Genomic DNA, 26104 nt, shown 5'->3' with positions numbered 1-26104 from the left:
TGGACACCCTATATATTGGACAATTTTCATTTTCAAAGTGCAACAAACTCACAGAAATTACATTACCAAGCTTAGTATCGATGTCAATCAGTTCATTTGAAAGTTGTTCTAAACTTAACAATATCATATTTGAGACAAGTTCAGTGACAATATTAAGATCTCGATCATTCTATTCATGTCAATCACTATCGTCAATCAAACTCCCATCTACAATAGTTTCTATCGAATCAGAATGTTTTGCATATTGTAATCAACTTTCTATAGTTTCATTCCCACAAACTTTACAAACAATATCAAATAATGCATTCATTAATTGTAACATTGTGAGTGCCGATCTTTCTAAGTGTACTAAAATAAACATATTGAATGATTATGTTTTCCACTCAAACATTGATTTGTCAGACTTCAAGTTCCCACCAAACATCAACACTATCGGTGTTCATTCACTTTCTAAGACATCTATTTCAAGAATCAATCTGCCATCACGAGTTCAAACTATCAATAACTATGCATTCGAAGAATGCAGCAACTTAGACACGATCATCATTCCAGAAGACTCAAATCTTGAATTCCTTGGTATTGGTGTTTTCCGTTATTGCTTTTCGATTTCGACAATCAATTGCACATGTCCTCGATATTCTATCTTCGGTGGTGCACTTTTCAACTCTGATAAGACGAGTCTTATTCTATTCCCACCTGCATCGAGATACTCTTTCTTTTCTCTCCCTGACACAACTACGACAATCAGTCAATCTGCATTCCAAAGTTGTCGAAATCTTGTTTCTGTCTTCATTCCAAGTTTCAGTGTTCGCACTATCTCATCTAATGCATTCGAAGGCTGCACATCTCTCAAGTCTATCAACATCCCACTTTGTGTCGAACGTGTTGAACAAGATGCATTCCTTGGTTGTTCATCACTCGAATGTGGTCTTCATATCGAGAATCGAAACAAAGATTTCATTCATAAACTCGTTAATGTCTCTGGTCTTCCTTCTATTTCTATCAAACAATGTATTTCACTCTACTCCTGCAAAGATAAACTTGACAAATTCTCAATCAACATGATCTCTCCCTTCATTGTTATTTATATTTCTTGATATACTAAAATTCATAAATTCTATTAACTTTTTTTAATCAAATAAAATGAACAACAAATATTTTGAGTAATATATAAGTTGTCAAAACTCATTATATTTGTTTTTGCAAGGCATGAACTTAAGGGTATTTATATCATAAATTGAATCCCCTGGTAAATATGAGCACAGATATACAATAAAATTATATATCAAGTAGTTATTTTAACCAATTCAAGTTAAGAAACCTTTATTTTTTGTTGTAAGAATTTGAATTAAATTTCAAACTGAATACTTGCATTTAATATATTATCGTTGTCATATGATGTTTCGTCAGATTCCTGGTTCGTGTAGGAGAGTAAATATAAAATTGTCAAAGGCACCAAATTCATTATTGTGATCCATGAAGCATTATATATTGCAATCACTTTATACACTCGAGCTTCACTTTGATTTATGGTTTCTATTATGGTACCTCTAGTCTTTGACTGAACATAGTATGAATTGCCCATATTAAAAGCAAATATATTAATTATCGTTACTAAAGGAATGAAGAAAATTGCTATTTCTAATTTTAATCTTTTTTGGTTATCAACCATATCTTTTATACTTGAGAAAATGAATATAATTGACAATAGGATAAAGCTTAATACAAATATAACTATTCCCAAATGAAAATTTAGTTTATACTTAGTAAGAATTGTTTGAATAAAGTTAGAAATATAAGGGATTTCGATATAGAACGTAATATATCTTAAAGTTCCAATTAATACTAAAAAATACTCAAATATTTTTGATAGATAATATAGGACGTTTGATCCGAAAACGTGGAAAATAGTCAAAATTTTTGATATATCGTTAAAATAGATAACAAATGTATATATTCGAAATATCCTACAAGCCGTAATAACAATAATTGTGGTCTGAATTTGATTCGACAAGAAAGTTAAAGACCAAAACATACTAAAGGTCGAACAAATCATATTTGAAATGCAAAATAAGACACTATGATAGTTGAATTTATTTCTGATTAGATTTATCTGTTTTAATAATATGACTCCAATAAAAGAATATGGTAAAATTAAAAGAAGCGCCAACATCATTGCACTTATTCCCAAATGTTGCAGTGCATGTAGGATGTGATGGAAAATTACATCTATTGCTTATTAAACCAGCTGCAATTATATGATTTTTCATTTTCTAATTTCCATATGAAAAGTGACAGTGATCTGCTGTTTACGAAATACTGAAATTGCACACATATATGAAATTATGATTATATGGTTTCGGATTAAATTGAATGGTTTTATTTTCAAAAAATTGAATGGAAACTAAAAAAAAATTATGTTTCTTTGACATAAATCTTAGCTTTAGAATCATTGTCAGTCACAAATCATATAAATTCTACAATTCAACGATAAATATATGAAATGACATAATTTCCTGTTATTTCATTGAACAGAATGTAATAACTTAACCAAATTCAATAAATCCCAATATATTCATATTTATATATTTTGAAAATGTTATAAATATGATCAAAATTTGCAATTTTTTATTTTCTCTCTCATTTACCGATAATATTTACTCCAAAACAAAACAATTTATATTTCCATTTGTAGATTTTCATTAAAGACATCATCAGTTTTAATTGTGATTTCTTCAGTAATTTTAGTAGTAGAAGACAGCAAAAATAAGATTACTAGAGGTGCCAAATTCATTGTTGGAAACCATGTAGCATTATAAAATAGTATTCCATGGTAAGTAAGGAATTGTTTTGTTGTTTTGAAAGAATTTATGTAAATAGGAAACAAAGATTGATAATATCTTGAATTTAACCATGTGAAAAGTAATATGTACATCATTAATATCAATGGAATGAAGAAAATTGCAATTTGCAATTTCGATCTTTTGCCTGATTCAAGCATTTCCTTTAAATTAGAGAAAATAAATGTCATAACAAGCATGATAAAGCTTAGTACGTATATAATGACTACTAAATAGAAAAGTCCACTCTTTTCGTAATAAATTAGATCAATAAACTCAGAAATATAAGGTATTGTTATATAAAATGATATATATATAACTGTTCCAGTGCATATTAGTATGTATTGAAGCAGTTTTGATAGATAATAAATGATTTTTGAGCCGTATACGTTAAAAATCATTAATATCTTTGCAATATCATTGAAATAGATAACAAATGTGTATATTTGAAATATTCTTATTACATTTGTCAAAATATATATAGTGGAGGCTTGAATTGTTAAAATTGTGAACGACGAAAAAGAAAAACACATAGAACAAATCATATTAGAGAAGCAAAACAGTATCCCATGCTCTTTATATACATTGCGTATCATATTTGTATGGTTAAATAACAAAATTCCAATGAATGAATAGGGAATTAGAAGAATTAGTTCGTAAATCATGGAAAGAAAACCGAAAGGTGTATCGCATGTTGGAGTTGCTGAAAATTTGCACCTAAAGCCAATCACCCCTGTTGTTGCTAAATAGATATTCATAAAAAATGAAATTCAATCAAAAATTAGCCTAACAAGCTTTCAAAAAATTGCCTATAAAATTTTCATACAAATCATAACCAATATTCTGATCTTGTGATTTATTGAGAGAAAAATAAATAAGGTTTAAAAATTGAACACAAAAGAGTAAAAAAAGGATGAATCAAATTATTCATCCAAAATGGCTCTTTCATAATAAATTATCTAAATAAGCTAAAATTCATATCTATTTGATATAAGAATTAACAAATTAATTTATATGTACATCATTAATTAATTTTAATGATTATTTAATCTCATTCATAAAATCAAACCAATTCTCAGGTTTATTCAGAATTTTGATTCAACGAATAAGAAATCTCAATAATCTATTCAAGGTAATTTAACAATATTGTGGATTATAGCATGATGCATATGAACCTGCTTAATATTTTTAAGGACCTCCTCCTTCAATGATTGTTATTTTGTTACTTCAAATTTGATTTATGAATAAGTGTTTGTGAAAGAATCAGTGATATCAATGTACAAATTACATTATTGATACAAGCTCATATATCCTCTCACATGGCTATTCTGTGAGAGACTACTTGGTTATAGATAATATATTGTAACCCTAGATTTAAGCCGAAAATGATTTTTTTTAATCAATTGATGAAAACAAATTATTAAGTTTTGATCAAAAAAATAATACAATTTGCATAAACAATTAATATTGAATTTCTAGATTTATACTCTTTTCAATGACGTCATCAGTTTGGTTATTTGTGTCATCATCTGCATTGGATGAAAATGATAATAAATTCAAAATTAGTAAGGCAACTAAGCTCATAATGAAAAACCAATAAGTTTGATACCACCAACGGAATCTTGTTAAATATATATCTGTTTTATCTTTCGCAAAAAAGATAATCGTATTCATTTTTGAGTAATAATACAAAGAATTAACCCATTTAAATATGTTAATATATATGATTACAATCAATGGGATGAAAAAGATTAATATTTTAAGCTTGAGTACTTTGCTTTTTTCAAAGAAGTCCTTCATATTTGAGAAGCAAAAAATGACGGAAAGAATAATGAAACTCAATGCATATACAATTAATACAAGATAAAAAGTAAAATTGGATTTAGTAATAATGTTTGTTATGAAATTTGAAAGGAATGGAATAGTAACATAGAATGTTATTAGCTTGACAAGTATTAGAAATACTAAAACATATTCTAGAGCTTTCGATGCATATAAAATGATTTTCCCTCCTTTTACGCTAAAAATTAAGAAAACTCGTGAAATGTCTGTAAAATAAATGCAATAAGCGAATATTTGAAACAATCGCATGCACTCAAACAGATTGTCAATTAGGAATCTTAAACCATAAATTCTTGTATAGAATATCAAAGAAAAAGCAAACAAACTGATAAGGTTTGTGAAACAAAACAACAAACCATGGTGCTTTTTCTTTTTTCGAAATAAATTTGTTTGATAACACAATAATACTCCAATATATGAGTAAGGAAGCAAGCAAAAAATCATTACAATGAATGATGCTATGTTAAATGTTGAATTACATGATGGATAGGCTGAAAAAGAGCAACGTTCATCCAGCATACCCATGACCCATATATACGCATTAAGCGACATTTATTTTTATAAAAAAAAAATAAACGTAAGAATTCAGAACTGCTAACGTTCATGAAAATTAGAATCTGCAAATGATTAAAGAAATTGTTTGAAATGTGGCCGTAGGCAAGCTCCGTCCAAATTGCGAACAAATTTTTAAATTACACTATAGATCCGTTGTGAAATTTTAATTCTATCCCATTGGAGGAGATCAATTAGAATTCTCCATGTAGGATGCTAATGGTGTGAATAGATGGGCATAAATAAACTAAAAATACAATATATTTTTTAAATAATTTAGATATTATGCATGATTGCATATAATTTGATATATTAAATATCAATTGGAACAGGTCTAAATATGATAAACTGCAAGAAAATGCTTATTAACAATGTTTCAAGCAAAACAACAAGTATTTCATCATCTATTTTCCACACTAGTCATACAAGTTTCTATTGTACGGTGTTTGTGATAGCTCGGCAAAAGGCAGAGTTTATTCCAATGGTATGAAAATCAAAATTTTTGGTAAGGTCATATCCGCCTATGGAGGAAATGCTTTTTCACCTACAAAAACAATAGTATTGGTGATACTAGTAACTACCTTTCTTCAAAGAAAAAAGTTCGATAAATCTTTGTGATGTTAAGAAAATCTATTTTCTGAATCAAAAACTTATATGTGTATTAAGACAGAAAACCCACAAGGTGTAAAGTTCTTTATATATTGTCTTTTTAAAATAATAATAAATTCAATATCTTCAAACTTGATTACCATTTCTTTAGGTCGCTAAATTGGTGCATGGTGATACAGTTTAGATCATATTTAAAAATATTTCTGGATTATTGAATAATTTTGATTGATTTCCTATGAATTAGAAGATAAATCTATCCCTGGAGCAACCACTAATGTTACACATAATAACAGAAGATATGTTTTCGATTATCCTTGCAATTCGTCATTTGTTTGCACCGATTATTCTATTCAATTGCATCCGGCAACCTACAAATTCGAATTATATGGTGCAAGTGGAGGATCCTCACGATATAAAGTATCTACTTATTCATATGCGAACAAAATTTGTATTCCATCTAATATTGTTTCTCTTTTAGGTGGTAACACAGAGTGCTATCAAGGCAATAGCATTGGCGGTGCAGGCGGATATCTTTCAGGAAAAATAACTCTTCGACATCCAATGAATGCTTTTATAACAATCGGTGGCAAAGGATCTTTTGGCCATAAATCAATTGCTCCGGGAACTAAGGATTGTTTTATGAAAGAAAATATGCAACCTGGTGGATATGGAGGCGGCGGAAGTTCATCTAGCTATCCATATGGAACAGGGAGCGGAGGTGGCCAAACCGCTGTCAAATTTCTTGAAAATGATCTCTGGCATCGTGTTTTAGTGAGCGGTGCCGGTGGAGGGTGTGATGATTACGATCCAGATGATGGAAGCGGGGGTGCAGGAGGAAATCTAACTGCACAAGGATGGTTCTATAACGGTAATTATATTAGCACGCACTTGGCAAATTCCACATTTGGATTTTCATTTGGCCAAGGAGAAGCCGCAAGATTTGGATCAGCTCCACCAAATAATTCTCGATCGATTAAGAGTAGTACAAATGGCGATATAGCTCGAGGTGGAGGAGGTTGGTTTGGCGGTTTTTCTGCCATGAGCGGTTATGCGGGTGCAGGTGGAGGTTCTTCATTTGCATTGACAAAAGATGCAATTATCCCTCAAGGAAATATTACTGCAGCAGACAAATTTTATAATTTATTTGATTCCAAACCATATGCATTTGATTTGAATAGTGAATATCTTTTCACTGATGTCATTCATATGCCTGGTATTTGGGAAGGCAACGGACGACTTATTATTACAATTCTTGATACAAAATTATTTTTGTCATGTCATTTCAAATCTCAAATCTACTTCAATCCATCATTAATATTTGGATTGATTGAATCATAAAATGTAAATTTTATGCAATAACTTTTTGTACATAAAAATATAAAATCCTATTAATTACGTGAGAGCATTTTATTTGACGAAATAAGTAGGCTGTTATTTGATGAAATATTTCTATATATGATTTCAGTTTTATTTTAGAAACAATATCAATTTATAAATTTTTCATAAAATAAATTGAGAGGAACAATAAGGTTGTATTTGACAATTTAATTTTTAAAGCATATGAAATTATGCGAATTAAATTATGATATCATACGATTTATTACCAAAACAAGGTGTAAATGCAAGGAAAAATGTTACGGTTATTGGAAATCAATATATTTTCAATTATCCTTGTGAAAATACATCAGATTGCACTGATTACATTGTTCAATTATCACATGGTACATTCAAATTCGAATTATATGGTGCCAGTGGTGGTAGTGCACGAGATAAAGTTTCTTCATTCCGAAACAAAAATAAAGTTTGCATCTTAGATGAAATTGTCCAACAATTCCATGGTAATACCGAATGTTTTCAACAAGATAGTATTGGAGGTGCAGGGGGCTATTTATCTGCTACTATCACAATACGATCTTCCATCACATCCTTTTTCACTATCGGAGGTAAAGGTATATTCGGTAAAAAAGGTGATATGTCTGAGACTATTGAATGTTTTAAGAAAGAGAATATGCAACCAGGTGGATATGGTGGAGGAGGAAGCTCCTCTAACTATCCAAAGGGGACGGGTAGCGGAGGCGGCCAAACAGCTGTCAAATTTCTTGAAAACAATCTCTGGCATCGCGTTCTTGTGAGCGGTGCTGGTGGAGGGTGTGATGATAACTATCCAGATGATGGAAGCGGAGGTGCAGGAGGAAATCTTGTTGCACAAGGTTGGTTCTATAGCGGTGATTATGTCGGAAATTATACAGCAAATTCCACATTTGGATTTTCATTTGGTCAAGGAGAAGCTGCTCGATTTGGAAGGAGTAAACATCCTTATGCTGTACCCACAAGTAGCATTCAAGATATTGGAGGTGCAGGTGGTGGATGGTTTGGAGGATTTTCTTCTCAATCAGGTCAAGGAGGTGCAGGTGGAGGTTCTTCATTTGCATTGACAAAAGATGCTATTATTCCTCAAGGAAATATTTCTGCTTATGATGAGTTTTATAATTTAATTGATTCTAAACCATATGCATTTAATTTAAACTCAGAATTCCTCTTCAAAGATGTTATTCATATCCCTGGTATTTGGGAAGGCAACGGACGACTTATTATTACAATTCTTGACTCAAAATTATTTATATCTTGTAATATCATTTCTCCAATCCACTTCAATCCATCATTAATATTTGGATTGATTGAATCATAAAATGCAATTCATGAGTCATTTTGTGAGCTTTACAAATTTTGCAATATATTAGGACACACTTGCCAGAACCAAAGCTGGATAAATATAAAAAATATAACCTTAAACCTTCATAAAATTTCAACTACCAATTTTGGTAAAATTAAGTAAGGTGCATCTTATTTATATACATTACTTAATCTTAAGCTTTTGATTTTGCTAATAATCCAAACAAATGAGTGAGCTTGAATCTAAAGATTACAGTGCTGATGGTCTTACATTATTATTATCAGTATCAAGTAAGTCACCAAATATTATTATTTCATCGAAATGTGAAACAATCTTTGGAAGTGATCAAAATAATTATGCATTCAGAATTGCCAAAGATATTGTTGAAACATTTGCATTTCAAAACAATCCAAATCTCAGATATATCAATAATTATGCATTCCACAGTTGTACAAAATTACGTTCTGTTGATTTATCAATGTGTACAAAACTCGAAAAGTTAGGAAGTTTTTCATTCTCTAAATGTCTGTCCGTTACAACATTCATTTTACCAGAAGGATTAAAAGTAATTGGATATTGCGCTATCAGTGAGCTAAGTATTACAACAATCAACATTCCATCATCAGTTACATATATTAGTGATTTTGGAGTTAGCAATATGAGATCTTTAAAGAATGTCACGTTCTCTAAAGGATCACGACTTACCATCTTGATGTTTAATACATTTATTACAACAGGATTGACAACATTTACTATTCCAGAAAAAATATCTTCATTAAATGGGCTAACCTTCAGTGATTGTGCTTCAATGGAAACAATATACTTAGATCCTTTGAATAATAACTTTTATTGTGATCGAAATATAGCAATTTATTCATCTGATAAAACTAAGATTATTTATTGTTGTGCAAACTGTAGTGAAAGTTATACTGTTTTATCATCAACAATAACCATAACAAGTGGTGCATTCACGAAATCCAGTTTGAAAAATATTTATCTCCCAGATGGTATTACATCTATTCAAAATTATGCATTTACTGATTCGGCATTAACAAGAATTACTCTTCCTAAAAAACTTGTCAATATTTCAAAAAATACATTTCAAAGATCAGGATTAACATCCATAATCATTCCAGATTCAGTTGAATTAATTGATGATAATGCATTTGATGGATGTAGAAAACTCAAAACAATTGTTTTACCATCATCTCTGAAATCAATTGGAGGAGGTGCCTTACCTAATTATAATGATGTCAACATCACATTTGCTAATAATACAAATCTTTTCTTAGATAAACAATACATATTATATTCAGATAAAAATACAACAATCTCACAATTCTTAGGTTCATTAAGCGAGCTAACAATTCCAAATATTGTCACGATCATCAAAACAGGATCATTCAAATGGAATACATATATTAGCTCAATTTCATTTTCAGGTGAATCCAATCTTCAATACATTGAGTACGATGCATTCAAAGGTTGCACAAATCTAAGGAAATTTGATTTTGGTAGTAAAATTGTTGAAATTCAATATAATGCTTTTGAAAACACTATTTTGGATAGTGAGATTTCATTTCCGGATACATTAAAATTAATTGGTGATTCAGCATTCAAGAATTGTAAATTCATTCCTTCGATTATATTTGAATCATTATCTTCATTCTATAACAAACAAAGTTATGAATTATACAAACAATTATATTCGAATTATCCATTGACTATCAGAAACGATGCTTTTTCTTCATGTTCATCCATATGTGAGATTGTTATTTATCGTGAAACAAGTATTTCACTTGGCCAAAACACATTCATTGGTTTGATATCATTGACTCGCTTTACATTTTGTGACATTTTGTGAATTATCATTGGCAGTGGATGTTTCATGAGTGGCGGTCTTCGTCATATCGAATTCCGTGGTAACACTATCTGCAACAAGATTCTCCCGGCATTCATCTTCAGTTGTACTAATCTTACAGATATTGTCATCCCTACTAATTGCGAAACTATTGACTCATCATCACTGAGCAGCACTAGTATCAGTCATCTTTTACTTTCCGACAGTGTTTATACCCTTGGTGACCAGTGCCTGAAAGACTGCCGTGAACTTGTTTCTCTTGATATCAGCAACAATAAATCACTTAAAGACTGCATTAATCTTTGTCACATCACTATCCCATCTAGCATTGTCTTTATTGGTGACAATGCATTCCGAAACTGTCCCCTTCTTATTTTAGGTGCTCTTATCCAGAACAAATCTAACAAAACACTTGTTTCTCTCCTTTCATCGAGTGTTCTTTAAATAGGTAGAACATCATTCTGCAATAAATTATCATGCAAAGTTCATCAAATTTCAATTATCATCATTCCTATTTCTAATATTGCTGTTTTTATATTAATGTAAATAATTTATTGTTCAAATAATTCACCTTCATAAAAAAAGTTTTGAAAGGTAATCTGAGAAATGATTCCTGGTTTCAGATTTATTATAAAATGTTTACTAACAATAATACTGTTAGAATATTAATAGAGAAATGGTTCATTAATATTTTCTTCCCATCAAATTAATTGAAAGGAACAATAAGGTTGTATTTGTCAAATTATTTTTTATGCATATGAAATTATGCAAATTAAAGTATGATATCATATGAACTATTAACAAAACAAGGTGTAAATGCAAGTAAGAATGTTACGGTTATTGGAAATCAATATATTTTCAATTATCCTTGTGAAAATACATCAGATTGCACTGATTACATTGTTCAATTATCACATGGTACATATAAATTCGAATTATATGGTGCCAGTGGCGGCAGTGCACGAGATAAAGTTTCTTCATTCCGAAACAAAAATAAAACTTGCATCTTAGATGAAATTGTTGAACAATTTCATGGAAATACAGAATGTTTTCAACAAGATAGTATTGGCGGTGCAGGAGGCTATGTATCAGGTATTATCACAATCCGAACTTCTATAACATCCTTTTTCACTATCGGAGGTAAAGGTGTATTCGGAAAAAAAGGCGATTCATATTCTACTATAGGTTGCTTTAAGAAAGAAAACATGCAACCGGGTGGATATGGTGGAGGAGGTAGTTCAGCCCAATATATTTATGGAACAGGGAGCGGAGGCGGCCAAACCACTGTCAAATTTCTTGAAAACGATCTCTGGCATCGAGTTCTAGTGAGTGGTGCTGGAGGGGGAAGTGATGACTACAATGCAGATGATGGAAGTGATGACTACAATGCAGATGATGGAAGTGGTGGCGCAGGTGGAAATCTTGTTGCACAAGGTTGGTTCTTTAACGGAAATTATGTCGAAAATTATTTGGCAAATTCCACATTCGGGTTTTCATTTGGTCAAGGAGAAGCTGCTCGTTATGGAAGTACTAAACATCCTCATGCTGTACCTACAAGCACTAATACAGATATTGGAGGTGCAGGTGGAGGATGGTTTGGAGGATTTTCTTCTCAGTCTGGATCGGGTGGTGCAGGCGGTGGTTCTTCATTTGCATTGACAAAAGATGCTATTATTCCTCAAGGAAATATTTCTGCTTATGATGAGTTTTATAATTTAATTGATTCTAAACCGTATTCATTTAATTTAAACTCAGAATTCCTCTTCAAAGATGTTATTCATATCCCTGGTATTTGGGAAGGCAACGGACGACTTATTATTACAATTCTTGACTCAAAATTATTTATATCTTGTAATATCATTTCTCCAATCTACTTCAATCCAACATTAATATTTGGATTGATTGAATCATAAAATTTATAAATACACAATATTTAGATATTTTTTAGTCATATAATATGATAACATATAAAAAAGAAGTCATTAGATTTCCTAAAAAGTTATGGTTGCAGGAACATTTAGGAGATCATATAAATCAGTTATACAAGAAAAGTTTCGATCCGTAATGACCTTTTTTAAAAACTGAGTTGAATCAGGTGGATAATTTGAAGAAACATGTATTCGAACAGATTTTGATGAACCAACTTGTGCATTTATTGCAGTTGGACCACAGTAATAGATATCATCGAAATAACTTCCATCAAGGAAATAATAACTAACAGATTTTAAACTAAATGGCAAAACAATAAATTTTGCTGCGATACCTGAAAATGCATACTGTTCTATTGTTTGAATTGTTGATGGTAATATTAATATTTTAAGTTTATTACATGAATAAAAAGTTGCATCATATAATCTATTAACTTGAAATGCACTTATATCAGCATACTCAAGGTTTTGGCATCCTCTAAATATATATGGACCAATTTTTGATATTGTTTGCCTCATTGTAAAACGAGTAAATGATGATGAACTAAATCCTCGTGCAGATGATATTTCTGTTACAGTATCAAGAATGTCTTCATAACAATTTGATGGATATCCAACTAATACAGTAAAATCGCTATTATATAAAACTTTATTTTTTACTACAAAGTTAGGACTATTAGAAAAGAATTCTTCAAGGTAAAGACAGAAGACAAAAGCACCACTATCTATGGTTTCCAATGCCTGAGGTAACGTGATATTTTTCAATCTCGTATAATAAAACATGTGGGTTGGAATTCTTATCAGTGTTTCAGGTAATATAACATGTTCCGCCGTTGAAAAGAAAAAATGATAGCTATCGGTGAAATATTGAAATTTACAAGATGAAAAATTAACAAATTGTATGTTTGAGTATGTAAATGCTTGACCTTTTATTGTTGTTACTGCTTCAGGAATGTATAATTCGTTGATTGTAAAACTATTGAAACAATACTTTCCAATTGTTGTAAGACTTTTTGGTAGTATTAACATAGAAAGAGTACATCCATTGAATGAATTATTTCCAAGGATAGTAACCGGTTTAGAGTCAATTGATGAAGGAATTGTTAATTCTCCTCTGTAACTTTTAGAGATACATGGATTGATCCCATCACCAATTTGGATATTATCTGATCCATATAATACGAAGGTGATGGGTGTCTCTGATTCTTGATAGATGCTTATCTAAACTAGGTTACATTAACATCAAATAAATAAAAGTTTTATTTTATAAATGGTTTGCTAGATAGTTGTATTTATGCTTGTTTAATTTTGCCATAATTATATATTTTCGAAAAATTCGATTTCGAATGATTGATTTCTTATGAATTAGAAGATAAATCTTTATCTGGAGCAGCTATTAATGTTACACATAATGATCGAAAGTATATTTTTGATTATCCTTGCAATTCAACGTCTGTTTGTACAGACTATATTATACACTTGTCTCCAGGGACATACAAATTTGAATTATATGGTGCAAGTGGTGGGTCATCCAGAGGCAAAGTCTCATCCTATCGAGATGAAAACCGAAATTGCATTCCATCGCAAATTGTTTCCCTTCTTGGGGGCAATGCAGAGTGCTTCCAAAGTTATAGTCTTGGTGGCGCTGGCGGCTACCTTTCAGGAAAAATATTCATTCAGCACTCTTTGACATCATTTGCAACAATCGGAGGCAAAGGTTCATTTGGACATAAAACAAATAACCGCGAAACAAAAGATTGCTTTGAGAAAGCAAATATGCAACCAGGTGGATATGGTGGAGGAGGAAGCTCTGCTAACTTTCCATCTGGATCGGGGAGTGGAGGTGGTCAAACCGCTGTCAAATTTCATGAAAACGATCTATGGCATCGTGTTCTTGTGAGCGGTGCTGGTGGTGGTTGTGATGATAGTCAATCAGATGATGGCAGTGGTGGTGCAGGAGGAAATTTAACTGCACAAGGTTGGTTTGCAAATTCTGTCATGAGTAACTCGTATCTTGCAAATTCAACATTTGGATTTTCTTTTGGCCAAGGAGAAGCTGCCAGATTTGGACAACCACCACCAAATAACTCTCTATCCGTTAAGAGTAGCTCAAATACTGATATAGCTGGTGCTGGTGGTGGGTGGTTTGGCGGTTTTTCTGCTCAAAACGGTTATTCAGGTGCTTCAGGAGGATCTTCATTTGCATTGACGAAAGATGCAATTATCCCTCAAGGAAATATTACTGCATCAGATGAATTTTATAATTTAATTGATTCCAAACCATATGCATTTGATTTGCATAGTGAATATCTTTTCACAGAAGTTGAACATATGCCTGGAATCTGGACAGGGAACGGACGACTTATTATTACAATTCTTGATACAAAATTCTTTGTGTCATGTAAAATCATGTCTCAAATACATTTCAATTTTGCTGTAATTTTAGAATATATAATAACATAATTATATCTAAATTAATATTTTAGCATTTTAACAATGATTTAAGGGTGCACCCGTATGTACGTTTATTTGAGAGGAGGAGGATTACCCTCTCAATTTTGAGGGATTCGTTAGTTTATTTTCTCGATGAATATGCAATAAAATTTGATTTTTACCTTATCAATATACTTCATATAATATACACATGTTCATGTAAAAACTTTTTCCCAAAATCCTCAGTAGGGTTGTTAAAAATATCAAAAATTAGCGTTTTGAAGACACCATGGTGTCTTATAATTTTCCCTTCCTTATTGGCGTGTAGAAATAAATGCGCCAATAGATTGAAGAAGAAGAATTGTTTTTCTCTTAATGAACTTTAATCCTTTTGATATAAGAATATTAAAAACATTAATATAATTTCGATTTCGGAAATTAAATTTCCAAATTTTTTGTCGATTTCGGAAATAACAGGATCCCGCATCCAACACGAAAAAAAAAAAAAAAAGGTAGTGGGGCCTCCAGGCACTTCGTGCCCTCTAGCCCTGAAGATGTTTAGTATAACTTTGTCCGGACAAGTAAGGGTCTATCGTCGCTACAGGAAAAGTTACAGGCGTTCCAAGGAAGTATACTTTGAGAAGCCTTTTCTCCATTTTAAAACAAGATAGGACGGTTATTTTACAAAACTGACAACACTTTGACCGAGTAGTTTTTTGTGCTGAACAAAAAGTGTCATATAAACATCTGTCAAAAACGCGCTTTTTAACTTCACTTAAAATGCCACGTAAGCTACGTAAGAATATACGTAAGAGGAAGAGAGCATTGAAACATCCAATAGTAAAACTGACACCACAACAACAGTTGCAACAACAAATGATGAATGACCCCACTATGTTGCAACAAATGTCAAGCAACCCTATGCTTTTAAACCGAGTTATTGGTGCACAGAGTGGAGGTTTAAGAGCGGCACTTTTAGCGAAAATGGCAGGCTATGGTGGAGCTGCAGACGGAACAGCTTATAACCCTCAAAGTCAAATGAATTTGAGTTCACTCAAAAATCAAATAACAGATGTCAAAAAGTCAAACATAGACATACAGAAACAAATAAGTGAAAACGAAAAGAAACTAGAATATGACAGACACACAAAGAAACTAAATGAGTTAAACGTAGAGAAAAAGAAGAAAGAAAACAACTGAAAGAACTAAGTACAGAGGAATATGCGAAAAAAGTGTCAGAAAAAGCAGCAGAAGTAGCAAAAATGGAACAAGATGTTATAAATTTGAAAAACCATACTACTCAATATAAAGTACTGAAAGATGAAGAAATAAAACAAAAAGCCCTGAAGACATATATGGATAGCGATGAGTATAAAAAAGAAGTTGAAGCAAATGTAAAGGCAGAAAAACTTTTACAGTTGCAAAACCAAACCGTACAGTATGAAAACTTAGCACAAGAAAGTAAAAATAACGACGCAGCCATGCAAAAGGCAATGAAAAGCGCAGAATATATAAAAGCTAATAATGACTGGTTAGATGCCCAAGCCAACGCCAAAGCAGCCCAACTTATAGGGTCAATAAGGACAAAAATACAAGCGGATGAAGACAGTTCAAATGAAGCTTTAATGAATGCTGACTTTAAGAACGCCTTCGAAGCTCTTCATAGTAAGGTGAAACTAGTGAACGACTTCTCATCTGGAAAGAAACTGAAGTCTGAAGGTTTCGACAAAGAGTTAAGAGAAGTAGCACAAAATATGACGAAAATAACAGATGCAGCAACGAGACAGGCAGTTCAAAGTGCCTATGACGCCGTTAGAGCAACTGTTGTGGAAAGTCAAGAAAAAGAGTTACAACAGACCAAAACAGACCTAGTAAATGCTTTCTTAAGAACGAAAAGTCAGGTAGGACATTATGCTGCAGATGGAACATATGTGCCAGCTGGTGGAACTTATATACCACCAAACCCTCCAAGAGAAGCACCTGCACCAGGACTACCTAAAACATTTACATCGTCACATGGACACAGACACAGGCATGCACCAAAACCAACACAACAACCAACAGTTCAAAACACTGCACCACAACCAACAGTTCAAAACACTGCACCACAACCAACAGTTCAAAACACTGCACAGCAACCAACAGTTCAAAACCCTGCACAACAACAACCACAAACAGAGCAAGGACATAAAAGAAGTAGAGAACAAGGAAACCAAGAATTCTTAAAAATGCTTAAGGAAAATTATGGTTACCCAGATACTCTTGACTTTAGTGACAGATATAAAGAAGCTATTAGAAAGTTCAAGGAAGGAAATACTGACCCGAACCTATTTAGCTTTATGGTTCAGCACCAAATGGGATATAATTTCAAACCTGGAAAATACAAGCTCGCTAAGGGATATGATTTAATAGCATATCATCCAAATGACATGAATGAATTTACTCCGAGATATTTGGTGTCAGAGATAAATGATAATTCAACTATCTTCATGAAACGCGTAAAAATAGAGACGGAACGAAAGAAGAAAGGGTTATGAATGCGGATGACTTAAATAGGGAACTTGTTAAAAACGGTCTCGGAATATATGAAATGCCAGCAGATGAGGTACAAGAAACTCCACAGGAAGAAGTTCAGATACAACCAGACATGGAAGAAATAGTTCAGCAACAACAGCTAGAAGAGCCTGAAGGAAACGAACAAGTCCCTCCTTTGGAAACTAACTTCACAGAACTAGATGAAGATTTGGAACAGCCGAAAAATCTTGACCCTCAACAAGAGTATGAGGTGAATATGGAATCTTTCCAAGAGTCTAAGAAAAATTCGGCTGACATAGTAGAAGAATATCGAAAAATGTTCACCGACATACAAAAGACTCCAACATCAGATGAAAATATTCAGCATAGAATGGAAGAACTGAAAGAAAGTGTACGCAAATACAACAATCCTTTTTACTTACGACCATATAACGTTCAATCTTTGGCTGAACTCGGTGAAAATAAAAGGTTAAATTTCAACAAAACATATAGAAATGAAACATTGTTTAAAGTTCATTCAGAACCTAACCAATATGGAAACAAACCTACTTTTGTTTCTGCAGACTATGGAACTACAATGAGATGGGGTCATAAAGCTAATCCGGATAGGTGGTTCATAAACTTACAACCACAATTCCAAGAAGTTGTAGACGCAATGGAAGTGAATGGTGAACCAGATATAGCTGGTATTTTCAGCGCGGCTTTAATGCCATTGAAAGATATGAAACATGCAGATATTTGGACCAGTATGAAATGAACATGGCTGATGGAAATATAACACCTGACGTTCTAGAACATTTATCTCAAAGAACTACACAGAACCATAGAGATGGTATATTTGGTGAAGAGTTTAGAAAGAAAGTTAGGGAGAGAGAAGGAAGAGAACCTATTGTACATGACCTTGCAAACGAAAGTTTGCAAAATGTCATAAAACTTACTTTGCAGACAATGAACCGAGAAGGGATGAATATTTTTAAGAAAACTCAAATGGACAGTACCAAATGAAATGTTAGTATTGAAAAACACGTTCCTTGACAAAATAAAACCAACTACAGAAATAAATGACGCAAGACTGAAACATTGGGTAAAAGCTTTCCCATTCACAAAAGATATTATTGGTAACATGGAAAGAAAACCAGAATGGCTACAAAAACATATATTTGGAAACGAGCTTATTCCATATGGACAAGCTCTGTTTGAAGAGCTTGAACCGGAAACTCAGGAAAGAGTCATGCAAACAATACGCGAAGACTCAAATACAAACTATGACAAAATCTTTCTAGGATATAGGTTACCTGAGATGGGCGACCAGAGCCCAAAGGCAAAAAGGACATGGGAAATTTACAACATACTAGGTGAACATGAGGCAAAGATGCAACAACTTGAAGCAGAGGGCAAGTTACCAAAAGCGACACCAAAGAAGAAGAGTAGAACAAAGTGAAAATAGTGAAGAAGTAACTTCATCTAGTGAAAGTAGTGGCAATGAAGGAAAAAGAAGAGTTAAAAACTCAGTCAGGAAGAAAGTAAAGCTTGGTCCGAGTGGGTTCTATTATGACATATAAATCCAACTATTCTATATTTTTACCCATATGAAATGTACGCCGCTCAGAATATAACGCCAACAGTTTTGGATGCCATGAACGGAAATGTTTCCGAATGGTATAACGAATGCGACAATGCCATTAGAAGGTCAGAAATAGTTCCTGGAACTTACGAATATACAACTGCTGTTTCTTATGGAAACGTAGGTGAGTTTGGAGAAGGTTCTTCAACAACAGTAGATATTGCTTGCGACAGGTTTCATATTATTTCTATTGACAACTCATTCTTATACGTGGAACAAGACATTGAAATAAAACCTTCTGCCAAGTTGTCTGACAAGAAAGGTTGCAATGGAATTTTCTATGTCGGATACCAATATGCTCCAGAAGTTTTCATGGGATATAAGATATATTCTAACTCTGACTTAGTTCAAACAGTAACATGGGCAAACTATGAATGGTTCGCTTTGAGAAACTCAGTACAACCACAAGCTAGAGAACAAACAGACCAGTATGCAAATATTGAGAAAATAAGAAGACTTGACCCTAACGTTCCAGGAGTTTATGTTAACCTTTCTGGTTCAGATGGAACTGCTGCCACTAAAGTAAAACTGAAACTTAGAGTTCCTTTGTCATCTTTCCTCATCTTCAGGTTTTTAAGATACTTGCCAAACTGGGCAGGAAAAATTTCTATTGAACTTACTCCAAGCAAAAATAACTTAGTCATTGCACCAACACAAGACCCATTCACTCTTACAGACGTAATGGGAACAAATAAAACGTCATTCGCCGACTTTTGCAAAGACAAAGTTGACTTAGACTTTGGTTTCTCAAACTTCAACAATGAAGTAAACTATTATTTCAATGCTACTGGAACTGCTTGGGACCCAGTTAAGTTCACATGCGAAAAATTTGAATGCAAGAGAATAGAAAGCAGACTTGCAGTCTATATGTTGGACCCAGATATTTCAAATGCTTAGCTGCCAAAATATATTGCAGTTCCACTTATGTTCCCTATACACCAAATATCTGTCAAAGACTTTGCAGGTGAAGTTGGAAACCAAAGTGCTGACCCAGGTGCAAGAACAGATATTGCTTTAACAACTGCAATGAAACATGCAGATACTATGTTTGTACTGTTCAGACGAACTATAAATGACTATTCTTGTTTCTACAACCCCGGTATTAAATATCATATAAACATAGATGGCAAATATTATCCAAGAGAAGAATATTCTACAGTTGAGGATATGAGGTCATACAACTTGACATTAGATGCTATGAACTTTAACAACAACTTCAACAACAACCATTAACCCTGAAATGCAAAGTTCTATTATGCCATATGTGAAAGTATGGACTCATACAGGAGGTCAAAAAACTCAATATACAAATGGAGACCGTTCAAACTTTTGGCTTGGCATTCCATTTGCTGACTCAGAAGACTTTATGGGTGGTATTTCAACTGTTGGTACTGTACAAATACAATATACTGGTGACAGCGACTCCATATGAATTGAGAGCAAAGAAGTTTACAAAACCAATAGCACTTTTCACGGAAATGCTCTTTTGAAGATTCGTTCGATGAAACCTGCTGGGGCTCCTCAGATTGGCATAACGACAGCTTCCATCGAGCAGATTTTGGCAGCAGGTCAGTAAGTTGTTCTTGAACTGACTTCTCTCCGTCAAATATTGACAGTACGCCAGTTTTGACATAATATTGTAAGATAAACTTACCTTTAGAAATATCTGTAAGTTTTGAAGTTATATTTTTGTCTGCTTCAAGAACTTTCACCATTTCAGTTATACCAACTTTCTTTGCTTTATGAAAATATTTAGGTTCAGCAAAGACTGCTATTCTATAACATTTTCCATTGTTTGTGTAAAGAACTATTCTGTCAATGTATTTGTATTGTTTGTGTGTGTAAACTTTGTTTTGCTTCAATTCAAAGAGATATCCGAATACGTCCATCTTTTTATTCTAAGTAAAATGTCATTTCCGAAAAATAGAAGCGTGAGTGTTTCAAAAGGTTTAATGGCGGTGGCAGATGTGAAGTTAAATTCACCAACTCAAACAAACAGTCAAAGTGTTGTTGTCAATGTCAAAGACAGAGATGTTGAAGTGGGGAAACCATACGAAGACGAAGATGGTATAACAATTGTTCCTGTAAAAGAACAACCAACATATCCTGAAGTTAGCAGAGACTTAAGTTCTGTTGCAGATATTCGAAACGACTACCAACAACTGAAAGACAAACTTCAAACTCAGGAGAAGATTTGTCAAGCTTTAAGTATAATGTTAAACTTGGTCGAACACAACCCTGTAAAAGTGAACTCATATGTCATTGCACCTCATGAAGTTTTGAAAGAACTATTGAAACTTTTGACAGAGGCAGACGATATAAACATCAAAGAAATAGAACCCGACATTAGTTGCTGTGGTGTTTCATATAATGTCATTGACAAGATATACGTTATGAAAGGAGGTGAAACGTTGAACTTAAAGTATAGTTTCCCAGACGTCATAAAAATATTTGACGACCACAACATTTCATTAAAATTTATTTGCTAAGTAAAAATGTCAAAACTTCTTGAAAGATGTTTGAAGAAAAATAATATAGACTTTATTTCATGTAAAGGACTTTACACACTTTTGAACGATATGAAAGACCCTGTTTTGTTTGTTCGTGTAGACAAAGGAAAGTTCTATGTCTTTACAAAATATTTGAACTTCTTAGACAGAGAACTTCAAGAAACGCCATGTGAAAGTTTAGATGAAGTTCTTCTCCACTTTCAGAAAAACTTTTAAATATATATAAATGGCAGAAGATATAATGGTTTATACTATTACGACTAAAAACCCTGAGTCATATAATTCTATAACAACAAACTTACAAAGTCCTCAAGGACGATATTGTAAACTAACCTTAAACACAATGACGACTAAAGCCTGTTTTGCTCTTTTGACACCAGAAGACTTTATTGTTGTGAATGGTAAAAAATACTCCTTTGAAGATACTTACTCAGATATACCACCAACAGGTTTTGTTGACTTATTTAATACTTTAAGTACGGGTGTAACATGTGCTGCAACTAGAGCAGGTTTCATTATGTTTGGATGTCCGACTGAGTTTACTATAAACGATATGAGCTATAATACAAAACTTATTTCTGGTTTTTACTACCAACAGTTTCCTATAACAGGAAAAGGTGTCATACAAGGAATGTCTATTCCATTGACATTAAGCACACCAATCTTATATATTGTTTCAAACTTAGGTTCAAAGTGTTATTCGAATGTCGACAGAAACTATTATGACCAAAAGATACTTATGCGTATAAACAATACTTTCTCTGCTGGTTTGCCTATTGTTCATTCGAATGCAGAATTTTCAACCTTAGTGAACTCAAACACTTTGGCAAGTATAACGTTGACATTAGTTGACGCAAACTTTGTTCCTGTAAAACTTTTATGTCCTATGTATTTGTCAATGACGGCAGAAAGTTTCGAATTGGAAGATGCAACTGGTGAAAGTATTGTATTACAAGAACAACTTCAACAACAAATAGCTCAAGAACAACAAATGCAACAACAAAGTCAAGAATAAAAAAAATATTTTTTTTATTTTTATAAAAATGTACAGAATAGATGTTTCAGATTTTTATGACTTCCAAGCATTCAGAAATATGTGTCCATTTCGAGACTATAACAAAGCAGTCGAGAATTTGAAACGTTTAGTCATTTATGTCGACTCTGCCCCAGAATGTTATGTTATGAAAGAATGGGATGTTGTCTTTAACAAACCAAGAGCAACAATAGTGTTCAACAAGAATGTAGACAGAAACTTAAGAAAATAAAAGTTGGACAAGTTGGATGAAGATGTTAGATGCTTGGGATATCTTATTGTCAAAGTTAGAAGATTTTTCAGTTCGAGGTATAAAGTTTTATACACCTTCTCCAAACTTCTATTCTATCTTCACTGGATATAAATATGAACAAGTAGAATGGAAAGAAAATATTATAGAAGCTTGGTTAGACCATGTCAAAGAAATTATATGCAATGGAAACGAAAAGGTTTATGAGTATATCTTATGTTGGTTTGCAAATATCTTACAACATCCAAGTGCTAAAAATGAAACTGCTCTCATTATAATTGGAAAACAAGGAACTGGTAAGAACACATTCTTTACAGATATCTTATGCAAACTATTAGAGGGCTATTCGAACCCTAATATGACAAACTTAGAAAACATCTGCGGTAAATTTAACTCCTCAATAGAGAATATGAAACTTATAGTTTGCAATGAACTTCAAAGTATAGATACAACAAAAGTTTTGAACTCAGATGCTTTGAAGAGTCTTATAACAGACAAAGTTGGAGTTGTTGAAAGAAAATATAAAGACCAAAGAGTTTGTGAAAATGTTGCAAACTTCATTATGGTTTCAAACAATACTGTTCCGATGAAGTTAGAAAGTTCTGACAGAAGATATGTAGTTGTCAGAACGTCAGATTCTCATATGCAAGATACAGAATATTTTGACGACTTAGCAGAAACTTTGACATCTGACTTTTACAACCACTTGTTCTCATATTTTATGACATTAGATATTTCAAAGTTCAATCCAAGACAAATTCCACATACCGAAGAGAGACAAACATTGTTAGAAGCAAACAAGAGTGTATATGAACTGTTCATAGATGAAACTGACTTTGTGTCATTAGATGAAAGGTCATTGTACGATTCGTATAAACAATATTGTCAAGAATATGGTTATATGACAGCGTCTAAACGAACATTCTTGGCAAATGTCAAAAGTCTTTTAGATGTTCAGAATGGTGTATATACAAAGAAAATTTTTTCTGAGTAAATTTTAAAAAAATTTTTTTTATCCGATAGAAAAGATGACGAAATTCATCTCAGTAAACAAGTACATGTCAGGACTTAAAGAAGAACTAGACCCATTCACATATTTGAATGTTTACTTCTACCATTTTGAAAAGTCTTCATTCAGCAAAGTTTGGAACATCGAACCAGTTAAGTTTGCTATTGTGACTAAAAATGGTGCGAAATTTGAAGACTTAGACATAGAAGGTTTGTTAGCAGTCAAAGAAAGTTTTGACAGAAGGTTCTCAAACCTTAAAGAAGGCAAAGCATACAAACTTGTTATACCTTATGAACCAAAGAAAGCAGACGACTATGAATATTATGAGTCTAAAGTTGTAGAAGTTCAAGGTAAATTGGGTAAAAAGATTTTAGAGTCTAAGCCAGTGTTTGCTCCTAAAGAGGAAGAGAACATTGACATTGACCCAGAAATGTTCTAAAAATAAAATTTTATTTTTACATGTCAAATTTCTTTTTCTCTGGAACTGGTTCAGGTTCTTTCTTCTCTTCTTCTACTTTCTTTTCTTTCTTTTCTTTCTTCTTCTTTTCTGGTGGAGTTATGTCAAATTTGGCGCAACCATATTTATGTAAAAGTTCTTTGTCCTTTAATAGCTCTTCTATTCTGTTTTCTATTTCATCTTCAAGAACAGCGCATGTGTCTTCTTTGCATTCTAAGAAGTTTTGTTGGACTTCATCTCTCCAAGAGGCGTCATCTCTGTCAACAAGTCTGTCATTGACAAATTTTAAGACTGCTCTGCTTAATGTTTTATGGTTCTTGTCATATTCCCAGAAACAGAACTTTAGAACAAATTCACCTTTCTTGTTTACACTATGTAAGATTTTATGGTCGACAGATGTTTTGCTGTCGAAAAGCTTGTCTCGAATATAGATAGCGAAATCGCTAGACATTTTCTAAAAGATAAAAATTTTAATTTTTCTAAAAATATGTTAGAAAAAAAGTTTGCTGACATTGACAAGAAATTTGAGAATGTTTTAAACAAGAACAAGAGGAAGTTAGAAAATGCTCAGATAAAGCCTATACATGACAAGTTCTTATTTGCTCAGAATGGTATAACAGGTCTAATTGCACCACCTGGGTCGGGTAAGACTTTCACTTATCTTAAAATGGCTGCACAACAACAAGAACTAGATGAGAAGAACCCATTCTATGAGTTAGTTGTCATTTGTAGTACTTCTGGTCAATTTGACCAAACCGTCAATTCGTTCAAAGATATTATAAAGAAGTCTAAGTTAGTATGTATAAAAGACTCTGAGTTGTTGGATTGGATAAAGAAGTACCAAAGAAGGGTTTTGAAGTACAATGCTATAAATGAGTATATAAATTCGAAGTTTAAAGACCCAAATGAGGAAATGCAGAGAATATTAGAGAAGAAACACTTCAGAAACAAACAGAAAGAGATAGAATACATTTCGAAGAAATTGCAATCTTACGATTGGAAGACATACCCTCATAGATGTCTTCTTATCTTAGATGATTTCGCCTCTCATCCTTTGTTAAAGAACAGAGAACAAGATATGTGTCGAATTCTTAAGAAGCTCAGACACTTTAACATCTCAGTTGTCATTTGTGTACAGACAGCAAAGAGTTTAAGTAAGGATGTTAAAAGAATACTTACTGACATTGTACTTTTCCCCGGATTGTCCGAAGACGATTTCATGGAACTTATGAAAGAGTCCATGGCAGGTAAGTTTGACAGATATGAACTATGGGAGAAGTACAAAGTCATACAAGACCCTCATACTTCTTTCAGAATTCATATCTACGCAAACAAAGTTCAAATTGTAAAAAGTCAAGCTTGAAAAATGTAAGTGTTTAGTCTTAGTAAGTCTGTTGTGGTTCTGCAGCTTTCGGTTCTTCTGGTTTGGGAATGGACTCGGTTGGTGGAACGTGGGACATTCGTTTTGTGTCCTGTCGGAAGGAAAAACTTTTCCTGTTGGAAGGAAAAACTTTTCCTGTTGGAAGGAAAAACTTTTCCTGTTGGAAGGAAAAACTTTTCCTGTTGGAAGGAAAAACTTTTCCAGTTGGAAGGAAAAACTTTTCCTGTTGGAAGGAAAAACTTTTCCAGTTGTCGGGAAAATTTTTTCCAGTTGTCGGGAAAATTTTTTCCAGTTGTCGGGAAAAATTTTTCCTGTTGGAAGGAAAAACTTTTTCTGAAGTTCGACCAAAAAGTTCTCAATTTTCGAAAATTTGAATGGTTTACGGACGGACAACTGGAAAAATTTTTCCTGTCGGAAGGAAAATTTTTTCCTGTCGGAAGGAAAATTTTTTCCTGTCGGAAGGATTTTTTTTTCCTGTCGGAAGGAATTTTTTTCCTGTCGGAAGGAATTTTTTTTCCTGTCGGAAGGAAAATTTTTTCCTGTCGGAAGGAAGGACTCGGAATGCC

The 26104-nt window shown here is 32.8% G+C and overlaps 17 protein-coding genes and 1 pseudogene across 18 annotated transcripts, besides 2 other annotated features; 16 read left to right on the top strand and 2 right to left on the bottom strand.

Annotated features, from left to right (window-relative positions):
• Positions 1–11: part of a mobile genetic element that runs on past the window's edge.
• Positions 12–80: 69 nt separating this feature from the next.
• TVAGG3_0653320 (ribonuclease inhibitor domain-containing protein) lies at positions 81–1097 on the top strand (the record flags this gene model as incomplete). The annotated part of the gene is made up of 1 exon (XM_001302029.1): positions 81–1097. One exon carries the CDS (start codon positions 81–83, stop codon positions 1095–1097), a length of 1017 nt encoding a protein of 338 aa, XP_001302030.1.
• A 5307-nt stretch (positions 1098–6404) lies between these two features.
• TVAGG3_0653310 (glycine-rich protein family) lies at positions 6405–7181 on the top strand (the record flags this gene model as incomplete). The annotated part of the gene is made up of 1 exon (XM_001302030.1): positions 6405–7181. One exon carries the CDS (start codon positions 6405–6407, stop codon positions 7179–7181), a length of 777 nt encoding a protein of 258 aa, XP_001302031.1.
• A 223-nt stretch (positions 7182–7404) lies between these two features.
• On the top strand, positions 7405–8637 carry TVAGG3_0653300 (glycine-rich protein family; the record flags this gene model as incomplete). Its single annotated transcript, XM_001302031.2, has 1 exon — positions 7426–8532. One exon carries the CDS (start codon positions 7426–7428, stop codon positions 8530–8532), a length of 1107 nt encoding a protein of 368 aa, XP_001302032.1.
• Positions 8638–8743: 106 nt separating this feature from the next.
• TVAGG3_0653290 (regulation of response to stimulus) lies at positions 8744–10381 on the top strand (the record flags this gene model as incomplete). Its single annotated transcript, XM_001302032.1, has 1 exon — positions 8744–10381. One exon carries the CDS (start codon positions 8744–8746, stop codon positions 10379–10381), a length of 1638 nt encoding a protein of 545 aa, XP_001302033.1.
• A 24-nt stretch (positions 10382–10405) lies between these two features.
• On the top strand, positions 10406–10857 carry TVAGG3_0653280 (ribonuclease inhibitor domain-containing protein; the record flags this gene model as incomplete). The annotated part of the gene is made up of 1 exon (XM_001302033.2): positions 10406–10822. One exon carries the CDS (start codon positions 10406–10408, stop codon positions 10820–10822), a length of 417 nt encoding a protein of 138 aa, XP_001302034.1.
• Positions 10858–11104: 247 nt separating this feature from the next.
• On the top strand, positions 11105–12299 carry TVAGG3_0653270 (glycine-rich protein family; the record flags this gene model as incomplete). The annotated part of the gene is made up of 1 exon (XM_001302034.1): positions 11158–12291. One exon carries the CDS (start codon positions 11158–11160, stop codon positions 12289–12291), a length of 1134 nt encoding a protein of 377 aa, XP_001302035.1.
• A 113-nt stretch (positions 12300–12412) lies between these two features.
• Positions 12413–13089, bottom strand: TVAGG3_0653260 (ribonuclease inhibitor domain-containing protein; the record flags this gene model as incomplete). Its single annotated transcript, XM_001302035.2, has 1 exon — positions 12413–13089. A coding segment is annotated over one exon (677 nt), but the record flags the coding sequence as incomplete, so codon positions are not given.
• Positions 13090–14082: 993 nt separating this feature from the next.
• On the top strand, positions 14083–14769 carry TVAGG3_0653250 (glycine-rich protein family; the record flags this gene model as incomplete). The annotated part of the gene is made up of 1 exon (XM_001302036.1): positions 14083–14769. The coding sequence occupies one exon, from the start codon at positions 14083–14085 to the stop codon at positions 14767–14769; it is 687 nt and encodes a 228-aa protein (XP_001302037.1).
• A 954-nt stretch (positions 14770–15723) lies between these two features.
• Positions 15724–16750, top strand: TVAGG3_0653240 (annotated as a pseudogene). The gene has a single exon. A coding segment is annotated over exon 1 (1027 nt).
• A 5-nt stretch (positions 16751–16755) lies between these two features.
• On the top strand, positions 16756–16965 carry TVAGG3_0653230 (protein of unknown function, DUF4106 family; the record flags this gene model as incomplete). The annotated part of the gene is made up of 1 exon (XM_051241717.1): positions 16756–16965. The coding sequence occupies one exon, from the start codon at positions 16756–16758 to the stop codon at positions 16963–16965; it is 210 nt and encodes a 69-aa protein (XP_051088304.1).
• An 829-nt stretch (positions 16966–17794) lies between these two features.
• Positions 17795–26104: part of a mobile genetic element that runs on past the window's edge.
• TVAGG3_0653220 (protein of unknown function, DUF4106 family) lies at positions 18299–18715 on the top strand (the record flags this gene model as incomplete). Its single annotated transcript, XM_051241716.1, has 1 exon — positions 18299–18715. A coding segment is annotated over one exon (417 nt), but the record flags the coding sequence as incomplete, so codon positions are not given.
• Positions 18869–19467, top strand: TVAGG3_0653210 (uncharacterized protein; the record flags this gene model as incomplete). The annotated part of the gene is made up of 1 exon (XM_051241715.1): positions 18869–19467. A coding segment is annotated over one exon (599 nt), but the record flags the coding sequence as incomplete, so codon positions are not given.
• TVAGG3_0653200 (protein of unknown function, DUF4106 family) lies at positions 20851–21301 on the top strand (the record flags this gene model as incomplete). Its single annotated transcript, XM_051241714.1, has 1 exon — positions 20851–21301. A coding segment is annotated over one exon (451 nt), but the record flags the coding sequence as incomplete, so codon positions are not given.
• Positions 21752–22423, top strand: TVAGG3_0653190 (uncharacterized protein; the record flags this gene model as incomplete). Its single annotated transcript, XM_051241713.1, has 1 exon — positions 21752–22423. One exon carries the CDS (start codon positions 21752–21754, stop codon positions 22421–22423), a length of 672 nt encoding a protein of 223 aa, XP_051088300.1.
• TVAGG3_0653180 (uncharacterized protein) lies at positions 23101–23685 on the top strand (the record flags this gene model as incomplete). The annotated part of the gene is made up of 1 exon (XM_051241712.1): positions 23101–23685. The coding sequence occupies one exon, from the start codon at positions 23101–23103 to the stop codon at positions 23683–23685; it is 585 nt and encodes a 194-aa protein (XP_051088299.1).
• On the top strand, positions 23720–24139 carry TVAGG3_0653170 (protein of unknown function, DUF4108 family; the record flags this gene model as incomplete). The annotated part of the gene is made up of 1 exon (XM_051241711.1): positions 23720–24139. One exon carries the CDS (start codon positions 23720–23722, stop codon positions 24137–24139), a length of 420 nt encoding a protein of 139 aa, XP_051088298.1.
• TVAGG3_0653160 (uncharacterized protein) lies at positions 24156–24608 on the bottom strand (the record flags this gene model as incomplete). The annotated part of the gene is made up of 1 exon (XM_051241710.1): positions 24156–24608. One exon carries the CDS (start codon positions 24606–24608, stop codon positions 24156–24158), a length of 453 nt encoding a protein of 150 aa, XP_051088297.1.
• Positions 25071–25520, top strand: TVAGG3_0653150 (protein of unknown function, DUF4106 family; the record flags this gene model as incomplete). Its single annotated transcript, XM_051241709.1, has 1 exon — positions 25071–25520. The coding sequence occupies one exon, from the start codon at positions 25071–25073 to the stop codon at positions 25518–25520; it is 450 nt and encodes a 149-aa protein (XP_051088296.1).

This window comes from Trichomonas vaginalis, chromosome III, assembly GCF_026262505.1.
Source record: "Trichomonas vaginalis G3 chromosome III, whole genome shotgun sequence".
NCBI classification, from domain to species: Eukaryota; Parabasalia; order Trichomonadida; family Trichomonadidae; genus Trichomonas; species Trichomonas vaginalis.
The sequence above is the reverse complement of the archived record's forward strand: the minus strand, read 5'-3'. Positions and strand labels throughout refer to the sequence as shown.